At 36.3% G+C, this 22,485-nt stretch overlaps 2 protein-coding genes across 5 annotated transcripts in view; both read right to left on the reverse strand.

Annotated features, from left to right (window-relative positions):
- znf516 (zinc finger protein 516) overlaps positions 1-519 on the reverse strand; it is a 46,166-nt gene extending 45,647 nt beyond the window's left edge. For 2 of the 4 annotated variants that reach the window (XM_026929595.3, XM_026929598.3), the window contains exon 1: positions 7-376. The gene's annotated coding sequence lies outside the window, so the exon portion shown is untranslated. The other 2 variants (XM_053228441.1, XM_034298484.2) reach the window with 2 other exon arrangements.
- An 8,878-nt stretch (positions 520-9,397) lies between these two features.
- On the reverse strand, positions 9,398-20,636 carry mbpa (myelin basic protein a). The gene is made up of 6 exons (XM_026930156.3): positions 20,382-20,636; positions 19,061-19,165; positions 17,881-17,907; positions 17,100-17,120; positions 13,408-13,497; positions 9,398-10,983 (listed from the first exon to the last, which is right to left on the reverse strand). Exons 1-6 carry the CDS (start codon positions 20,484-20,486, stop codon positions 10,933-10,935), a joined length of 399 nt encoding a protein of 132 aa, XP_026785957.1. The 5' UTR covers positions 20,487-20,636; the 3' UTR covers positions 9,398-10,932.
- Between the last annotated feature and the right edge of the window lie 1,849 nt (positions 20,637-22,485).

Consider the following 22,485-nt stretch of genomic DNA (forward strand, 5'->3'; position numbering starts at 1 on the left):
ACTTACCTCTGAGCAAAAACAAATGACGTAATGAAGTTGTGTGGCAGAACAACAAGACGCAAGGTGACACTCCGGGGCTTCGGGTGGAAATGACGAGCTGCGAGCCGCGTCCGCTTTCACAGGCTCTCCCCTCCGCACAGTGCACTACCGAGGGCCACTGCGAAGCGCACTCCAACCAAGTCAACTTCCACCTTCCGACCTTCCACCCACAGGGATGTTTTCAGTCAGCTCGCGCGACGATCTCGGGCCGAACAGATAGCGAAACGCGCGGTGCGTGCGGGTGCGTGTGCGTGCGCGCGCGCGCCTGCCTATATGTGTGTGTGTGTGTGTATGTGTCTGTGTGCGTGTGTGTGTGTGTGCGTGTGTGTGTGTGTGTTAGTGCGACACCTGGAGCGCTGTCGGTTCCTCCCCGTTCTCATCTACTGCTGCTGGATGCAGGAAAGTGTGGAGGTGGAGGAGGAGAGCTGCAGATCTGCGTCAAGCATGCCCACTTTACAGCCTGTCCAGTGTTTATGCTTCAGAATGAAACTTCTAAACGGGAAGTTTATTCTTCGTGTAGTCTATTTTGCCCCCCAACACACACACACACACAACATACACATACACACACACACACACACACACACACACAAACTTCAGGCTACTTAATTCTACAAAAACAATCACATCTGGCTGGATGCCACTGTGCCATGTCTTTGTCTAGCCACAGCTGAATGGAAAAAAGCACCTCTGTTTTAGTTGCAAAACTAAATACAATCTTCATTTAAAACTTGTTACAACACCTAGCTTACATATTACGGCAACCAAGCCTAGCTTAAAAAGTTATTAAGTTTAAATGTTATGCATCCGCATTAACCTGCTATAGTCCATTTGTATGAATTTGCATCAATAAGGTGTGTAATGACTTAAAGCAATCAACATGTTTACTTTGTTGAGTCTTATTTAAGGGATGGAAGTCTCAGTAGCTTTCACAACAGCCTAAAACTGAAGATTTCACTGGAGAGGAGATAAAGTAATGAGAGACAACATTACCAATAGTGAACACCATACCTGATAGAAACATAATTACAAAATGAATGAAAAAAACAGAATTAATACATCAATAGTTATGCATAGGCTATCATTTTTATTTTGTTTAATTGTTTCATTGTTAATGTTATCATACACCTTTTTGACTTTTTTGTTACTTAACAATAATAGAAAGCCAGAACAAACTCACAATAAACATCTCATTTCTAAGTAAAGGTGTGCAAACTTTTGCACTCAAACGCATTTATGTATGTAAATAAGTTTTGATTCTTTAGTATCCTGTTATATGAAAATAATAAACTCATGTTTTTTAAAACCTCTTTGGCACGTCTGCTGTACAAGTCTCTGTGTAAGCTGTTACTGCAGAAACGATAATGTATTAGAACAAGGGCATTAATATAAACCTTGCAGCTGGAACTACTGGCAGAGCTGCTGTTGTAAAAATTAATCAATAGCTTCTAACCAATCAGAATCGAGAATTCAACTGCACTGTGTGAAAAAAAGAATATAAGAAATCATGTTTGATAAACAAGTGATAAGTGTAGTATTTCTAACTACCAAACTATTCCAAATCAAATACAGAACAAACAAAATGGTTAATTGTCTAATATTTCAACATAAATAAGTTTACTCCTAAAAACATCCTGATTGTTGAATTGGTGACTCTTAGTTGCCCCATGAGTGTGTGAATATGTGCGTGTATCCAGGATGTATTCCCGCCTCATTCCCTGGATAGCTCCATCGCGACGTTGACCAGGATCAAGCAGTTACTGAAGATTATTGAATGAATAATTTGAAGAATCCTTGCATGTTATTTGAATGGACACTCTATAAGTCATACACATTCAGCACTGCAGTGTACTGCAATACATCGGCTCCTCAGGTTGGGCTGTGAATTACAGGAGCAATTTGATCCGTCTCTGAAGTGCAGTTATTGCGTATTATCTGAGGACGTGACAGCTGGGGCTGTGGCTGCTGAAGCCGTGCTCCTCGCCCTGACATTAAACAATGCTCCAGTATGGGCCATGTGTCTGAAACGGCATGCAACCTGACTCTCTGCTCTCCACTTACCTCGCTGACACTTAACTCCACGCCAGCGTTACTTCGCCCCCATCATTACGCACCAAGCACAATATACCAGCTAAGCCTTAGTCATTAATCAATCCATCTGGACAATTATCCATCTGCCTATCAAAGAGCCTTTTGTTTGTCTGGTGTCTTTGGGTGATTTCTCATTTCTCATATTCATATAAACTCTCTTCATTGTCATATGAGTGTGAGTAACATACACGTATACAGGTGAGGGGTCCAAAAACTCCTTAATGGTCCTGGTGGCCTTTTAAAGCCTCATCTTCAGATGGATGTAGTTGTGTGAACATGTGAACATTGATGGTTTTTGCATGGGGGGAGGGGTGGATCTGAACTCTTTCACCCCTCCCTTCCTCATGAGCAAACACAAAAGCTCAGACGAATGTGTGCCTCTGGTCTGGGCACAGGAGGACCATGATGAGCATGAATGATTGCCGTATGCAGCTGCAGTGAATACCACCATTCTCAAAGAATATGATTTCTCTATTCAGATGGGTTACAAAGTCATACTCTGTGTGATATGCCTTATATGTCTGGTTATCTCTTATGTATCAGAATTTTAAATATGATGTGTGGATGGATAATGTATGGATAGTGTATGTATTGGTGCATTTCTTTTCCTTTCTTTTTTTCTTGGCCCAACTCCACACACACACACCCCCCCCCCCCCCAACCCCCCTTTGGAGGCTTGTTAGCATTATTATGCTTAAACAAGTAAGATCCCATTGAGACAGACAACACTGAGAATGCAAACACTAAGAAATCTAAAAGATGGAGGATGAAACAGGACAATAAAAATGAAAACGATTGAAAAAAGGGCAAAGCATAGTAATTTAGCAGTTGTATTAATAGTAATAACAATGTCAATCTACAGCACCATCATTTGTGTGTGTGGGTTTAGGATTGAAGGTGCATTTTGACTTGTTTTGCCCATTAACATTATCTTTCATACTTTAATAGGTCAAGTAAAAAAGTTCACTTGCAATGGTGTTGAACATCATAGTTGAATGTCACTATATGTACAGTATGTATATAACTTACTGTTGGTTTTATGAAGAAACATCAAATTGCAAAACTGCAACCTGTGGTTGTGGTCTTCTATCACAATGTACTGTTTCATCCTCTTTTTTTTTCTTTTTTTTTTTTTTCCTGGGAGGGGGGGCTTTCGTATGCTGATCAGGGAAGAGAGGGGGCTGAGAATACTCCGCCTTCAGGTCAGAGTTCAGGGGCTCCGGCTATGCGTGACATGTTTTCCTGTTCACCTCCGGCGTTTCAAGGTATAAAGGACAACAACATTTTGATGTATAAAGTTTACTTTTGGCTTCTAGCTACCAACTTTATTATCCATCTAATTCCTTGTGAATGCCATACAAAGTGTTTCTTTTTGCCCTGAAGATATATATATATATATTTTTACTCTACAACTCATTGCCCCTGTCAATATTGCAATAACTCTGAGCCTTAAAAATGTGTACATGAATGCATGTTACTATAAAGACTATAAGAAGCCAGATGTCATCTTATAAATTCCAAGCATTAGCTGTATGTTTTTTTTTTTTTTTTAAGCTCATCCCTGGTGCATCAGTCTCATCTGATTGGTCCCCTTATTTTCTACCTACTCCAGCCTGTTGCAGTGACAGCAGAAAGTTAGGAGTATCTGGTCATATGGGTTGGGGGAAGGGTCTGGTCGCACTTTACTGCGAGGACTAATCTAATCCGACAGACAAAGACCGAGACCCTGCGCCTGAACTCTATGATTAGGTTTCAATACTGATTGTATTAAAATATTGAATGTTTTGCCCTTATTTCTGAATTTGCCTTGGTCATGAGTGGATCTTCATTCTTATTCATACAACTTTTTCAGTTTTAGACAGATATCAAACCCGCCAGAAGTTCTAAGACATTAATGCAGTAAACTGAAAAATTCAAACATTTGTCTTGTGTGATTTTGAATATCATAAAAAAAAAACACTGTCTTTACAATGTAATAGAAATGCTAACACTGTATCTCCATAGATATGTGTTTACAGTAACCAACATCAGTTCAAATTGTTGGACACTTAGTTTCTAAAAAATCCTGTCTTCATGTTTATAAAATTATAAAAAATATTGTTCAAAAATATAATTTCAACCTCTAAAGCTTATTTTGATATCATCAAATGTGAGCACTGACATGTAAAGATATGTGTACTGAAGTATTGGAAGGTCCTTTTTGTTACTGCTGCCATACTTCTCTTCAAAATGATGCTAATTTTCTTTGGATATGACACTCAGAAGGACAAATCCTGACTCTAATAGATTACCCAGAATTCTATGTTAACCAATCAGTGAACGTTCTTTTAATATATGCATTTTAATGAAGAAAAATCCCTCAGTGGTGTGATGTTTATCACAGCAGAGGCAGGGTCTGATGCAAGGTTAATAAGCATGAATATTGTATGTTAAATAAATCAGTGTAGTTCAGTAAAGAAAAAATGTCTCTAGAATCTGCAAGAATCTGCATTTCTTGTAATACAAGTGTAACTCTGTACTTTGGTACTAAAAGATATCCAAGCACAGGAACCTTCCTCGCTTAATTCACTTGCTGAAATTGCTGGAACATAGTTGAAATTCCTAAAACTCCAGAAACGATGTGTGAGTAATAAGCACACTCTTTAAACAGTGCATATTTCTGAGACAGTTCTCATGAGCAAATATACTGCTGTTTATGTTTCACAGTTTTGAACATGTTCACTTGTGCTGAAACTACACTGTGCTGCATACATCTATATATACATTAGCAATTACATTAACGCTAACTATTTGTGCATGTGTGAATATATGGGTGTGTTAGTGTTCAACATGTGTCAGCTGCCTGTTTAACTGCATGGATAGCAATCATAACACCCGGTAACAAACCCACCAAGAGCTGCACACACTCCTCTGTTGTCAATTAGGGCAGAAATCATATTTGTGGAGCCCCACACCATCCATCAAAGCACAGGTTCTTTCATCTACCAGTGTCTCTTTGTACCTGTAATTAGTTTAGGGACAGGAGATAAGCTTCATTAAAGCAGTGAAAGAAGAATTCAGTAGGTCATATTTCCTCATTGCTGACCGTTTTAGGAGCTTAATAGATTTGTTTTGTCAGGCCTCGCAAAACATGTGAGTCTGCAGTGTTTAAATGTCATTACGTTTCGAGTGGAGGCAAAGCTGGATTTTAGCCACGTGTGCTCCCGGAGCTTTTATGGTAGTGTCCAGCAGCACCAGTGCTAGCTTAGGCTGAAGGCTTCATTCTGCTGGGTCAGAACATGTAGATTACATTTCCAGCTGCAAGTTTTATATTTACATTATAATATTATTTATATTATAGCACTTGTTTTAATATGTTATCATCATTACACAGGGACTTGTATGGTGGATGCTCTTTAAACAAAAATAACCCCTGTAATTGCTGATATGGTTCGGTTTTCTGTAATTCCCTTTATTTAATGTTTATGGAAGGAGTCTTCAGTGTCTGCACTTTCTAACAATCAGAGGGAAAAAGGTAACTTTGAGTTTTCCAACATGGGAAAGTGTTCAGGACAGAGGATTTTGTGCTTTGTGGATCCTCTGTATCATGACAAGCTGCATTTTTTTGGTTTATTCACTTCAAGAGAGAAAAAAAGAGAGTCTGGTGAGGAAATGAGTGTTTATAGTAGTTATAATGTAAATGATAATAGGAAGTTGCTTTGCAGACATTCCGCAACATTAAATGTAACTATAAACAGATAAAAAAAAGTATTTGTCATTCTGTAATTAATTATAAATATAATGCAAATTGCTTTGGTATAAATAAGAAGATTAAAACCCTTCAGGATATGCTGTTATTGGAAAATAATAAACTTTGGAGTTATCATTGATTAGTTTCCAATAACAGCATGCTCCATCATGTTTTTTGCTTCCATTTTAAATTAGACATATATAATGATAGACATAACCAAATAAGAGCAGATCCGCAGATCCTGCCTGATAACAGGCTAACGAATTTAGAAAACAGCGGAACGTTAATTAACTTATCTATCAGTATCTATACCTGTTCCTTTACGATTAATGTATATCTATTCCTTTACTATTAATATAGCTTACAGCTTCACTGCTAATAATTGCTATCACTTTTCAATGATGTGTGTGTGTGTGTGTGCGTCTAGAGGAGGGAGGGAGCGATGGAGAGAGGGAGGGCTGCAGGCAGATGGTCCGGCTGCTGCAGAGTCTTCACTGGTGGAAATCCCTGAGAACTTAACCCATCCTCCACTGGGGAGAGATGGAGAGATGAACCATGGCAACTCCTCCATATTGCCACTAGTGCTACTTGTAAGCAGCAGCACACATCACCATTACACACAACTGCTCTGCTCATACATCTGTCACATACCAGACAGGTGTTAATACACAGGTATAAGAACAGGGGGGCAGATACTTATTATACATATGTTCATATTTACACGCATGCAGCCAGAACTGTTCATAGATGGATCATAAACAGTCACTGTAAGTGTATACAAACAGAAAACAAGTGGAATGGGTTGCTATTGAACTCCTCACAGACTCAGTGATGCACTCTGCTGGTACTACTGAGGCTCTTTTTTTGCTTTCTTTTTTTTTCTTTGCAGGTTGCAGTCTGTTATCCAGATGTAACAAGATGTGCAGAAAAACGCATTTAAAAGTTGCTTGGATTGTTCCAGCTGTAACAATGTTTTTTTTTTAATCTATTAAGTTAAAAAAGATATTTACCATTTAGAACTTTTTTGCATAAAAATAAAAAGTATATGATTAAAAAATGTTATAACAAGATAAATAAGAGATGCTGCCAATAATATGCATTTAATTGCTGCACTCCTTTGTGCCATGCTGTCAGCTATACTGTACTCGTGTACATATAACATTAATGGCAGTTTACAGTTTAGGTGATTATGTGTACAATGCTATATATAACCAGAGAATACGGGTGAATTTCCTGTCAAAAATATTTGTTCCTAAACACAACTTGTGGTAATGTTGACACCTTACAGCTCCACGGTCCCTGGTTTTCCTCCCCCTCACAAAAACATGCTGGGTAGGTGGATTGGCTACGATAAATTTCCCCCATGTGTGAATGAGTGTGTGAATGTTTGCATGGTGTCCTGTGCCCAGTTTTGCCAGATCCAGATCCACCATCATCCTGACCAGGATAAGGCGGTTACTCACGATGAATGAATAAATGAATGCAATTCCAAAAATAATCATTTAATGGTTACAACTCCATAGAAAATTTTCTAGATCAAATAAAACCTGACATTCAGTTTTTACTTTGAATTTCACTTGCAGAAGTTTGACAATCATTTGTTTAACAGCATTACTAGTGATTTATAAATGCAGCTGTAATTTCATAAATTCTGGATTTGATTCATGTGTTTATGTAAATTAGGATCTGTAGTTGTAATATGAGGATTGTAGTCATGACATTTTGGTTCCAAACACACTTGCAGATTTGAAAGTGTGAGTATCGATTTAGGATGTATAAAATCAAAATGTCATCATTACATTTACAATCAATTATTCCATAAGACTGACGTGAAGACGTAATGTTTGATTGATGTGCTGTATAAAGAGTTCACACTAGTACAATAAGATGTGATCACTAGATATTTAAATGGTCAGTAATTTTTATTCGAATTTTGAAAAGTGGTCTAAACCTGTTATACCAGACCTTTCATTAAAAAGGACGAATTCCATAAAGTGTATTAGTAAGGTGTTGTGCCACCATGGGCCCCAAAAACAGCACTGGAGGGTTGGAACACCATTCCTTCATAAGATCATCTATTCTCTCAGTTGGTGATTTGATGATGGTGGCAGAGAATGCTGTTTAACACATCGCTCTGAAATCTCCTGTAGGTGTTCATTTGGTTTGACTGAATTAAACTGTAAACTGTTTATTGTCTATATAAATTATAATGATATTAAAAGGTCATTGAAGCATGCTGTGGATTGTAGTACACTTTTTTCCCTTGTACATTTCCCTGTAAGATCACAAGAGGGCACTCCAGCATTATAATCTGACTCCGCTCTCAGTGACCTTGTTATTCTCTGCATTATCTCATCCTCTGTAGGAGTGTCCTGTGCAGCAAAAGTGCTGATTATATAAAAGTATCCACTGCTCTACTTTAGACAGGAAGTGAGAGCGACTTAAAATGTGAGAGTGTGTTTAAAGCCAGTCACATATAGTAGAGAAATATATAGTCCTTAAGCAGATCATGTTTATACAGGGTGTCCCATAAGTCTAGCATAATAATAAAAAAAATAATAACAAAACAAAAAGTTTTTTTTTTTTTTAATACTTGCTTCTTGTCCACCATTTTTCTCAATGTAGAAATTCCTATGAGTAGAATTATTTGGATTCATTTTTCTTTTCTCAGACACATCATTGTCTGTAAAAATATAAAAATCTACATTAACCTTATGATGCTACACTTATGGGACACTCTGTATTTGTGTCTATACATAATTTTTTTCCCACATTTTGTAATGTTACATCCTTTTTTTTTAATTTATAAATTAATTGAGATTTTTACCATTCGATTTACACACACGCACACACACACACACACACACACACACACACATATGATGCTTCACTGTAAAATGATGTTTTCAGGGTGATGAGTGGTGTTGAGTATCCACCAAACATAACACAAAAAGGTTAATTTTGGTCTTCTCAGATCAGAGCATTTTGCCATGTGTCTCATGCTTTTTTTTAGCAAACCCAAAATAGGATTTCATTTCATATTCTTTTCCATAATGCCCAGCTTTGTGGAGTGTCTGTGCTGTGGTTATCCTGTGATCAGCTTCTCCAGTCTCTCCAGCTTCCTCAGAGTTATCCTGGGTCTGTTGGTTGTTTCTCTGATCAATGCCCTCCTTACCTGCTTACTGCCATTTGGTGGATGGCCTCCGCTGATTGATTTGCATTTGTAGTTATGTGACATCAGATGGCAACTGCTTGCACTAAAACTAATTTAGAGGTTTCACAGCAATGGAGGTGAATGCTTATGCAATAACAAATTTTAACATTTTTTAAATTTGTATATAATTTCACAAACTACATTGATTTGTCCCTTGACTTCAATATTATGGGCTATTTTGTATAGACTTATGACTATATTAATTTATTCAGCAAGTTAACCAACCTTGTTACATATTACAGGAAGATGCTCAGTGCTGTTATTCTCTCCAAGTAAAAGAACACTGCTTTGTGAAGAGCAGACACACATAATATACCAACACATATACTTAGGAATTTTTATTTGATGTTACTTAAAATATCAACTGATTAAAAGTATTACACATCATAACTTAAAAACTTGGCCACTCTTACGTAAATATTCTCCGCATTATGAATCTGTAGCACCATTTGGGATGTATACAGCGCTGATGGGCAGAATAACTGAAATTTATTTATATATTCAGCACTCATTCATAAACAGCACATACATGAAAGTTCTATGAGACATAAAACAAAATATGAGGACACATTATAAACAGAAGGCTATCTGTAACATAGACTGAATTAAACCAATCTCACTCATCTCATCTCTATTCTTTCTATCCTTTCATTGCTGCTCATTTCTTTTCTCATATCTGTCTTTCACTTTTCGTTTCCTCTCTCACACCTTCGCTACCTTTGAAGCGTTGCCATCTTGGAATTTTTTTTACCCTTTCTTTTCTTGGATATATTATGCAAAAGTAATGAACAGTAAATATGTGAAACATTTCCACTCATTGTATTTCTAAGCCATTAAAATAAATATTTTACTACATCAGTGCAATTGAAGGGCATTTCATTAAGTCTCTGCTGGCTTGGATACTGCTTTCCAGTTCCGAGACTTACAATTTTAGTATCTGTTGCAATTTTTTCTATTAATTATTGTTATACAAATTGATATTTTATTGTCATGCATTAATAATATACAATACTGAATGTTATAAAGAACTCTTAAATGGCAAAACACAGTCCAAAATCCTATATGCAAATCATTTTAAACATAGAAACATACTATACATGACAGGACACTTGACAACCACAAAGAACGCACACGATGTCCAAAAATACACTACACTTACATACAACAACCCGGAATCATTTCTCACAGTATTATGTGGATTAAAGTATGACATTGAATAATGTATCAAAGTAAAAAATGCACTTAGTGTAAATTTCACATGGAGAAAAGACAAAGTGATTGAAAACCACCTTTAATAAAAAAGAGACTATTGATTACTATAGCTATTGCAGTATATTTTAAAGTAAAATCAAGTAGGAGGTGGCCTTATATTGAATTATATTACTCTTATTACTTATATGAAACTCAAGTGGGCTAGTGCGTTGTCATGGAGGTTGCCATTTTGGTAGGATATGCATCAGTTTGAGCATTTCTATTGGGATAGGCACAAATATTGGTGAAAAAGATGCATAATTTTAAAGAACGGCTATTTTGATTTATAATGCATATTCAATTTTATCGAGGCACTTATTCTTAAGTGCTCAGATAAAGCCAATATTTCAAAACACTATATAACTATGGCCAATGTCACATGACCACTGAACCTCACCAGCACACACCTCGCTCTTGTCACTCTGTAGGTAAATAATTTCCAATATCAGGATTGTATCACTGTCTAATAAGCGGAGGTGGCCAATATTAGTCTGTTAAATGCATAGCAAAGTGTGAGTCCACAAGGCAGAGACCCTCTGCTTTTCCTTCCTCCTCTTCATCCTTTCCCTTATTTTCTATCTGGCTCGTTCCCATGTCAGTCGAGGGCTCAGAAGATGGTGCTCCAGCGTTTGGGTGGAGAACGAGATCTACTTTCTCCCTGTGATCAAAAAGAAATGTAGGTGAATAGACATTATCGCTTATTGCTTGTGTCATATTGTGCAGCCTTTATCCAAAATCTCCTGTAAAGTGTATGATTATGCTGAGCAGGAAATGAAATATCTGAATGATAATGCAGTCCAGCTAGTGCTAACAATTCTTAGGAAGCACTCAAATGGGAACACAAATAGAGATGGAAGAAATTACAGCCATCACTTTGATCACCTACTTCCTATGAGTGATGAGCGCAAGTTGGGACACTGTTCATTTTTATAGCTTGAGACAAGGGTGAAGGTACAAAGGAAGATTTTTTTTTCTTGTAAGGATTGTCATGTGAAATACTGTGAGGGAGAAAATATGTTCATTAAGAGTTGAGGTAGGTCGTTGCAATTATGCAAACTTGTATGTCTCGTATGGCTAGTGGGATTATTCCTAAAATATATACCTGACATGCTGCACATGTGAGTTTAGATACGATTCATACCAAGGATTTCACCCCACTGAATTAAATGTCCAAGAGGCACAACAAATAAACCAATGGATTTCATAACATCTCTAACACATAAAACGAAGGTGAATGTGGTAAGGAATAAAACATTTCGGGATGTGCTGTTATAGGAAAATAATCAATAAAGGCATAAGGTATTGTGGCCTAACCCAAAGTGGAGTTAGTGTTACCACCCTGAAGTTGATTATTTTCCTGTAACAGCATGTCTTGAAGTGTGTTATTCCTCTTATACCGCAAGAATTTGCCAACAATTACAATTTTTTATTTATTTATGAACAACATAATGTATATTTTATCCATTTATAGCTACAATTCATGTTCTGAACTGTCTACAAATCAAGTTATTTCCTATTAACACTTATAGCAGCTATAAACACTCATTTCCTCAGTAGCCTCTCTTTTTTCTCTTTCTTGAAATTCATGACAAAAATGCAGTTTGTCATGTATGTCTTGTCATGTCTCTCTTACTGAGAAGATTTTCCCAGGTGGAAAACTTACTAACTGTTACAAAGCACTGGCCCTGAATACTCCTTCAATAAACATCAAATAAAATTGGAACTCCTTACAGAAAACTCCACCATGTGTATGGTGGATTGTACTTTTTTCTTAGTTAAATATCACATTTTGTATCTGTTTTTTATTAGCCTTAGATTATGTGGACTGTCCACCATTAGCTAGATTAGCTGTTTACTACGGAAAATATAATATATAGGAATGAGTGCATTAATATAAATTTTGCAGCTGGAACCATTGCCAGAGCTGCTGATATAGAAAATTAATCAATGCCTTCTAACCAATCAGATTTGAGAATTCAACGGCACTGCGGTATACTGTTCGGTATTTAAAAAGAATACACATAGAATTTTTTAAGCGAATTTGCTTGACTCCAGTGATATAAGGAACCCTACTGATGGAAATCACCTACATCATCCTAAAGCCTTAGATATTTAGACACAATTTAAAACTAAAAAACTAATTAAGATTGGCCATTTTAGTGAGAGAATAATTCAGGATTTTTTTTTAGATGCTGTTTTGTCAAACTGCTTAAAACAAGACAACAAAAAGACAACTAAAGATCACTTAAGGAAGACACAAGCATAATGGAATCATTATAGTTAATAAGACAGACCTAAGCAATCTAGATACTTGATTATTAATATGAAGCAGAGTCTGAAAGAGAGTCAATTAGATTTTCCTAGAATGAATAAATCATCAGGTTGGACACCATGTAGAGCTGTGTTTCAGCCTCCAGAGCAGGTGTCCTGCGTGTCCCCGGAGGACCTGGAAATGCCATGCATGTTAGTAATGGAAATGTGAAGATAAGGATCAGCGATCAAGGAACAGTGATGCAGAATTCAGTGGAGAGAGGAAAAAGGTAGATGGGTAGACAGGTAGATGACATAATGAATAGGGATCTTGGGGATTAGTGTCCAGGGCTTTGGGTCATGCAGGTGGACATGCGGGCAGGGCTGACTGGTGATGGACAAGGTGAAGGGAATTCAGGACAAAGGGGCTCTAGGGACATGTGTTACATTGATACAGTCACATATAGCCACTTTGAATGGCTTTGAGTTATAGGACAACTCCATGGTGAAACACATTAAATACATTTAGATTGAAATATTGACATTAGTGACTCTGGTGCTATGGTGTTTAATAGGATATCTAGCATAAGTGATAACAGTCAGATGTTACTGTTAGCTCCTAAAAACCAATTTTCATTAACATATCCTTCATGCAAAAAAGACAAGCAAACATGATTTATTTTGATTTCATGTGAATTGAATCATAAGAAAAGCTCATGCCTTCCCTCTCTCCTGGTCCCTAGCTATAATCTTAACCATTCATAATTCGTCCTACATGTTGACTCATGCAAACTCTCATGAGTTTGCAGTCATGTTGCTACAGCAGGCTCACCAGATTGAAGATTCTGGAGAGTGTGTTCTGTTCTCTGCGGCGTCTGTGGGGCGATCTGATACTCTCTGAGCCACGCGGCGATGGTGATGCCTACAAACATATCTTACATCAACACACTGAGGCCCCAAGCTGGAACCTCACTGCCTTCTTATTGACGTTTTAAATGAGTCATTCTGTCATTGTCATATTGCAGCATCATATTCCGTAATTGCTCAGTAATAATATGTTACACCATGTGATTATAAATTATATAAAACTCTGGATTCCATAAATATCCACAATATGATCTCCTGTAATTTTACACTGTAAGGTCACATTTGCAATTTTTTTAACGCTTTATGTAAGAGTGGTGTTCATAAGTCTACAATGACACCTGCATTCATCCTTCATGACAACTGGCATAAAGCTACATAAACGTTTAGTGGTAATTCCAACAAGCATCAGCTGTCATAAAGACTACTTTCATCAGTATTGTTGTCGAGTTATCATAAAAGCAAGTCAAGTAATGTAGTGCTGTTGGAAGTCAACTTAATAAAAATGTCACATAAGGTTCAGAGAAAATGTACAAAACTGTGTTGTTAGAGTGTAATGATTATCATGGATAAAACTTGTTACTGATGTTATTACCATGATGCATTCAGTTCAGAGCATCTTGTGGAAGTGCCACGTGTTTGATTTTTCAAATTTATCCCTCACTTGTAAAACTGTGTCACATCGTCATCATTATGTGACTCTGATATAGCAGAAGTACACTGAGCTTCATAGTCACTTTTCATGCCATTCTAACATGTCAGCCCCTAAAATGTCAACAGTTTGTCACTTGACTCAGGTGTGATGTCAGCTTGATGTCAAAATTGATGAAAGTATTCTTTATATCAGCTGATGCTTATTATAATAAGCATTTTGAAAAGAAAATATTTCTAGGTTTATGTTAAGGGCTAATAAAAAGTAAATAAAACAAAATAACAAACTTTATTTATATAGCAGCTTTCATACATTAAAATGTTTTCCAAGGGGAAAAAACAGCAGAAAATATAGAAATAATAAAAGTAATAGAAATTCTAAAAATAAATCATACTAAAAAAATTTATAAATAAAAATAAATAAGTATTTAAGTATTTAAGCATTTAATTTTATTACAGATGGTAATAATGAACTGGTAAATCAGGGAAATGTAGCTTAAATTAAATATATTATAAGGTAAATTAAATGAAAATAAATAATTGCTAATACAATGCCAAGCACGAGTTGCTAACTGAAGATGCTTGCCATATAACTGACATATGAGAATGTGCTAGTTCAATTAAAGCTTTAAAACAAATACAAGGGCATTAAATTATATTCTATTTTGAAAAGGATGCCAGTGAAGTGCTGCCAGTACTGGAGTAAAGAGGTGTCATGTAGCCCTTTGAGCACTTTTTATATAAAGTGTTATTGTGCTTTTTTAACTACTATCAAAAGGTCTTTACAGATATAACAGTTATTGGCATTTTATGTGTAAATATATCACTGTTTGAATTAATATTGAGTAATATAACATGAATGTCTCTCGTATAGTGCTGTAAAAGGCCGTGATGGTGAAAAGCTGGAAGGAATGAAGGGATTAATCATTCTGGACTGAAACTTGATACATGTGCATACATCAGTCAAAGTGCTGAGGTTATCACATGTTCACAAAGTAAACAGAGAGGTACGTTAGAGACGTGATGAATGTGGCACAAGAGTAAAATGACACTCCCTAGACATTTTATCTTAAATTGTTTGTTAATTTAGGAAAGATTATCTATCTATCTAAATTGTCTATAAAATCATCAATTTAAGTGACTTTAACAAATTGACTTATTAAACATAGACATTGGGTATGAATCCATATATCTTTGCACATTTTTCTCTTTGCCACACTTTTCCTCTGAAAGAAGGTTTATATAAAGGCAAACTGTAGACTCAGGCAGTACATGACTAAGCCAGAAGGGGGCGCTGAGGAGTAAATGGATTAAAAAAACAGAGACATTTCCACACAAGGATGAAGAAAAAGCGAGAAAGTGTGAGGTGTTGGGTGACTCAGTGAATGAGCTCTGTCTTTAGGCCCCTAGAGGAGAAAACTGCTTTACCGCCTTGACTTCAGAAAAAAGAGTGCTGTCTCAAAGTCATCCAGACGCACAGAGCAACTCTGGATCAAAGTGCCAGACAACGAATTCAATTTGAGCAAACATTGACCCTCATACTACAGTGTAACAGTGTTTAAGTATCAGAGACGCTTCCAGCTTCTGTTAGAGCTGATGGAATCAGTGGGCTGACTGTCAAAGGGGCACGTAGACTAAACTCTGCGTACTCTTTTATACGTACAGTACTGTGCAAAAGTCTTAGGCACATGCAAAGAAATGCTGTAGAGCAAAGATGCCTTCAAAAATAATGAAACTAAATGTTTCTACATTAAAAAAATACTATAAAGAGCAGTAAACAGTCATAAATGAAACAAAGTCAATACTTGGTGTGATGATCCTTCGCTTTTTAAAAAAAATTAGTAGTCTCAGGTGCAGTGTGTGCAGTTTTATAAGGAAATGAGCTGTAAGTGTTACTGAGCATCTTGCAGAAGCAGACACAGTTCTTCAGGAGACTTTGACTGTCACACTTGCTTCTTATTTTTGCAGCAAAACCCAGCAGCCTTCATTATGTTTTTTTTGTCTGAAAAGTGTCTCTGATGTAATCTGCTGCCTTCCTTACTGACATACAAACAGTTTTCTGGAACATTTAATTTTGTGCTGGAAAACTAATGTTTGGAAATCTAAAATGTTTTTATACTGAATCAGTAATGTAGAAGTCATAAAATAAAAATCTATAACAAAGTTTGTACTAAAAAAATAGGGTGCCTAAGACTTTTGCACAGTACTGTACATGAAACATATGTATTTGAATTTAATATGCTGTTTTACAAATTTAATCAGCACTTGACTGACCAATCAGTATTGAGCATTCAATAGCACTGTGGTATAAGTTCATATGATCTTTTAAGCACCCAAAACCAGTAACTACACACTAATTGCTCTTATTACTGAATAATTTATTGTAGCATCTGAATAATATTCTTTAAGATGAATGGCTGAATAACAAACCAGGGGTATATGGGGTTTATTATATTTCATGCATTAGACCATACAATGTGGTTAAAAGAGTCTCAATAATAGTGTATAAAGGCTAATATTAAGGCTTTCACTGCTGATAAAAATGCTTTCACTGCTGACTGCTGATTAAATACAGGTATGAGCGCATCAGAATAGCAAACGCTGAAATATAAAGTTTTCTAGCTGCTGCTGTTTACTAAAACAAAACAGTTTTGCTCATTATTTGAAATGAACACTGCAACAGTCTCTGCTTTGGTGATTTGTTCAATATAATGAATTAGTAGAGCACATTATAGCTGATCCTCAAAAGACTATGAATAACCCCAACCTCATAAAGAGCTCTGGAATGCATCTTATGTGTCAAGTTGACAAGAGCACCAAAGGGCAGAAAGCTGCAATTACGAATAAGTCATTTAGTTATTTCACAGGGAAGAGAAATGGCTGTTAATGAAGAAGACACATTAGGAACGCTACAGAGGAAAGGAAAGCTGACTGCTCAAGCCATGGAGGTCTGCCTATAGAGATGACTGTGAATGCAAACACAACTTAATTTAAAGCTAGGAGACATACCAGGCCCAAGAGTTCCCTCCACTGCACATAAGAAAACAGACAGAGAAAAAAAAAAGATAGAACAATTAAGTTTCGACATAGCAGGAAGAAAATCTCTTTAGAATTATAGACTGTCTGCATTGTCCTGCATTGTCCGATCTGCAGATCTGGAATTTGAACTCACATGCACTCACACACATGATGTGGATTTGGTGAGGAATATTAAGAAAGGTTTGATGATATCAGTGATAAGAGATACTGCATACACTTTTAGAAAAAAGCTTAAATCTAAAACCCTTATGTTTTTACACTGGGTACCTCTGGGTTACTTACAACTGAATGCGTTTCCATGTAAGAGCATTTAACTGACCGAATAACCCTCAAATGTGTCAATGTTTGCTTTTTATGCATTTTGTTGTTCATTTTTAAATAGTGTACTCTTGCATATGTTAATATTTCGCTCTTTTTTTATTCCTAAAGACTGAAACTCATAAATGGTTACTTAGTACATGGTTCAAAATATACAATGTGTTCATTTTACTGGAAAATTTTTTACTGGAAAGTTTTTTTTTTTTTTTCAGAAAGATTTTTTTTTTCATTCTTTCTTTCACTCTTTCGTTCTTTTGAATCTTTCATAAAAGTCTGCACCAGATGAGGCACCATTTTAGAAAGTTCAGTAAATATTGATGATATAATAACAAATATATTTGTAACTAACATGTCCTAGTGGAGTGGATGACTTATATTACATCTACACTGAACCCAGGTAGGACCCAAATAAGTAATGGAAAAAGAACCTTACCCTTGACTTAGGGCGAGGAGAGGACACCTGTGGGGCGAAAAAAAATCACATTACTCACTGATCAGGTAGCAGAGCACTTGTACATCTAATGAAGAGAATTCAGAAGGTGAATTCAAAAGCATTACACTTGATAGTTTAATCCTATTACATACAGTAAATCCAGTGAGACGCATTTTCTACTTTTGGAGATTACGAAGATCTATTTGATGAATATAAAGATTGAAGCTCAATTAAACAATTCACCAGTGATAAAACACTGGCTAATGTTTTGCTTCTCTGGCAGGACTTTTAAAGAAAATTAACTTTTTCCACTAATATTAGTTTTTTGGGACATTCAGTATTTATGTTTATACCATAGCTCTAGTTTAAACCATAGCACTGCTGCATACTCTATTCTAACTGGTGAGAAAGTGCTGAGAAATTTTCTATAACAGCAGCAATAGCACCAGTAACAATGTACAGAGGGACTTGTATAGCAGACACTCCACAAAAATAAAACATCCCCTGACATTTTCAGTAAGGAGACATTTATTTAACATTTTTGGAAGGAGTCTCCAGTGTCCGCTCTTTGTAACAGTCAGAAGTAAGTCTAACTTTATGTTTTCTAACAAGGAAAGTCTTCAGGAGCAAGAACTTTGCGCTTACTGGTTTCTTGGGAACATGACAAGCTGTGAGAGATAAAACAAGAGGCTGATGAGGGAACTGAACTTTTATAGCTGCTATAGCTTTAGCGATAACAGGAACTGACTTGTTGCGTGGACATTCCACAGCATGTCGAAGAGAAATCCACTGCCAGTGGTTGTGGTTACGTTTGGCTTTTTTTTAATTAGAAGGAACTTAGAAAGTTACTCACAGTGACTGCATCATCTCACTGGAACAGTGAGGAATACATTTTCAAGGCATGTAAAAAGTATAAAAAGACTGACGCACTGAAAGGACAAAATTGAAACACAAAAGCGTAACATCAAAAGGAACCTAATGTCTTTTCAGAGGAAAATAGGCTGAAAAAAAGGCTGCTGCTAGGGCTTATGGAAGATGTGAAATTACATTTTTTTTCCCTTTTGTATAAAAGTTAACTAACAAAGATAATGCCCCTTTTAATATCAAATTGTTCCCAAATTACCCAAGTGAAGTTGAAATTTCATATCATTTCTGAGAAGCATGTGATTTATGCACTTACAAAGCTCCTGAAGAAATGAAGGACAGGGTTCACATCTCCACGGCGTCGGGATGAGGAATGCTGGGCTCTTGGGGGTGAGGAAGACAGGTGACCACGGAATGAACCCTAAACGTAACATTACAGGTGTTTGTTACAGATTACACGCTTTAAAAACGTTTCCTCAATGATTCTTTCAATACATAAGAGTTCTTTGGTACTGACTACACTCTTAGGAACTGCAAGGTTCTACATGCATCCCTCAGACCAAAAGAAGATATAACATCCTTTCTAGGATTGTAGTAACTGAAACAGAGCATCTATGCAGTTTTATTTTGTTTCTTAGTGTTTTTTAATCAGTCAGTGCTACGAGGTCTTAAAATAAAAATCATAAAAAGTTGTAATGTTAGCCAAATTAAAAAAATGCCAATGCACACATATATATCTGATATGGATTAATTTATTAAATAGAAATAAATATACATATATGTTATATTTTTTTCAGTTGTAAAACAAATGAACAAGTATTGATTTAATAATTTTAAATATTTAAAAAAAAAAAATCATACATCTTTAGATATGCAGATGACTGTGTAAAATTGACTACTTCTCCTTATTCCTAACCATCAATGAATAATTCCCAGATGTAAATAACAGTCTCTGCCTGAAGACTACCCAACCCTCCAGAGTACAGCACCTACTATAAACACTACATACTACAACAAAAAGGCTGGGAAATTATAGCAAAATGTGCAGCATGTAACAGTTTCTGTTACTTTTGAAGTATGTTACATTATTAGGGTCCTTTGTATACGGCATCTACATTTCAACAGAACATTTGTATACAGTTATTAGGACACACCCTAATCACACACCCACAGCATGCAATACTTTTTAAAAACGGATTAAATTTCATGGCATCATTGTATCCTACAATACTGTTCAGTTCGAGCAGGTCTCCTTACAAATAATTTCAATTAATTTAGTGTTTGTCCTGTTATTGTAGTGTACTTTTCTTTCTTTCTTCTTTTCTTTCATTGAAATAATTCTACACTGAAGCATTCTGTCTTATACTGTAATTCTGGTTGCATTCACAGCAACAGACAGCATCACACTTCTTATGTAGAACATTTAAGCTTGGAATTCCCAGTTCTTTGTCAGAACAAAATGTTTTCAGCTTCAAAAATCTTATCAATATACATGACTTGGTTTTCTTCTCCGGTAACAAAAGATGTCTCATTCTGATGTAAACCACCATTGCAAAACCCCAAAAAAGCAATATGCATTTTCACTTTCTACATTTTTGCAAAATTCATGTGTTGATGCAGCCACCATCATCACTCACCTTCCCTCTTTTCTTCTTATCCCCTCCAAAGAACCTGCCAATTTGATCCATGAGACCAGGAGCCTTCTTCCTGCGTCCCAGCCCTGAGGTGCCTGCAGTAGCCATTCTGGATGTTGATCTTCTGAGCCTGGGTCAACGATCTGCACGGCCTGCCAACGTCCTTCTCAGTACAGCCCTGTCTCCGCACTGAGAACACCCCAGCAAGCTTCTCAATAGTCTTTGGTGCAGCCGAGGCGGATGGGCTGGCCTTTGAAGGTGTGGTCCCCTCAGTCCCGGGCAATCATTGGAGATAAGGTGGGTCTGTAATAGCGTCAGTGATTCTGGTTTGGTGCCAGGCATTCTTTACAGCCTGTGTACCCTTGGAGTCAGTCACTGCCCTACTCTCTGTTCAAGGAGCTGTCATTGTTCTTGACCACATCTGCCCCGGTCCTGTGTGGCCCACAACAAGGCCTGTGTATGTGTGAGCTGCAGCTCAATGCAAAACAGCCCTCAGCACAATCAATCTATTGTCATAGTGATTCATATCCTTTATACAAATAATTTATATTAAAATGACATGTATATGTATATGTGATATAAGAAAATACCAAAGGTATTCCAAGACCTGGACATTATTTTCACTGATAAATACAGATTTATATGACTTGAACATTTTCAATTTTTATTCTAAATATTCTAAAATTTGACAATGTAACAAAAAAAAAGGTATAAGTGAATCAATAATGTTAGAAATGGTTAGAAATTTGTTCATTTTTTTGAAATATTCTAGACATAAGCTAATCAGAAAAGGCCAAAACTTTTATGACACATGACATATTCATGTTTTACAGTTAATACTAACTAACTCTGTATAGGCTTAACGGATTTACACTGCAAGCGTGCCTGCTCTTAATAAAGCTCATATTTAGGATCTGAGAGCAAGCAGTTAATACAGTTTACAAAGATTTAGCGTTCCTTATTTAATTTAATTCTGTGCAATAATAATGTGCAATATTACTGTGCAATAATAATGATTAAAATGTAATAAGACATACTAAATTCCAGGTGTTCAAAAACATTTGACTGGTGGTGTAAGGAAAGCATCTGTAATATGAATGTATTTCCTGAAATGCTTTTTATGTCTTTTATGCTTTTTGTAAAGTTTTCAAAAACTTAATTGTTTTATTAAGTGTGTTAAAAAAGAAAATTTAACTCCTTAAACTCTCAGAACCTTGACTTATATTCACTCTATATTATATATATATATATATATATATATATATATATATATGTGTGTGTGTGTGTGTATATATATTAACTACATGCTTACTATACTACTACTGACTAAGTGCTTTCCCGTGAATAACTGATTAAGAAGCTGGAAGCTGAACGGGCTAAATATATGTGTTCCAAGCTCCCATGGTTAAAAAAAAATCATCTTCAAGTAACTGTATATGTTCTGTAACTGTAATCACAAGGCTTTGGCAGATTTGCAAATAGCCACATATACAATATACTATATATCACATATCAAATGAGAACTATACCAAATTTAAAGAATCTAATAAGTCTTACATTTAAAAAAAAACACACACACACAAAAACTTTATCATCTAGACAATATCCATTTAACATGAAATGGATATATCCTTGTTTAGCAAAATGGGCCAAAACCTTCTCTCTCCTTTTATAGCTCTCTCACTGGCTCTATAAATGGAGCCCAGCGTGGTGTTTGTTCTTTTTGTCATGCCTACAGAAGCTCATCTGTTGGGTGAAGGGCTTGCTATCTCTAAATCGCCCACAAATTCTTCGAAGATAGGGAGCAGGAATGCAGGGAGTGGGTAGCCTGCATTTCAAGTACCCTTGTACAATGAAGACGGCAGGCTTTGTTGGCCAGAGAGGGGTGAAAAGGACAGAAGAAGAAACAATACCAGCCATGGAGTAACATTTGTGAGACACAAACACGGGAGATGGCCCAAAACCACGAGAAGCATGTGTGCCATGACCATAAACACCCACAGAGCAGCTTGAAAAGCTTTAATAAGGCAGTGTGGACTCCAGAAACTCCTTGGGCTGTCTGGAGCAATATCCTTGGAGAAAGATCTACTCTGTTTCATGTTGAGTG

The sequence above is a fragment of the Pangasianodon hypophthalmus genome, chromosome 23, assembly GCF_027358585.1.
Source record: "Pangasianodon hypophthalmus isolate fPanHyp1 chromosome 23, fPanHyp1.pri, whole genome shotgun sequence".
NCBI lineage: Eukaryota > Metazoa > Chordata > Actinopteri > Siluriformes > Pangasiidae > Pangasianodon > Pangasianodon hypophthalmus.

Excerpts from the sequence above, each read along its gene's own strand:
- mbpa (XM_026930156.3), bottom strand. The coding sequence starts at position 20,486 with ATGGCTACTGCAGGCACCTCAGGGCTGGGACGCAGGAAGAAGGCTCCT. Across the intron at positions 19,166-20,381 it reads ATAAGAAGAAAAGAGGGAAG|GGTTCATTCCGTGGTCACCT; the intron begins GTGAGTGATGAT and ends TGTTACGTTTAG. Across the intron at positions 17,121-17,880 it reads CTCCTCGCCCTAAGTCAAGG|TGGAGGGAACTCTTGGGCCT; the intron begins GTAAGGTTCTTT and ends TCTTATGTGCAG.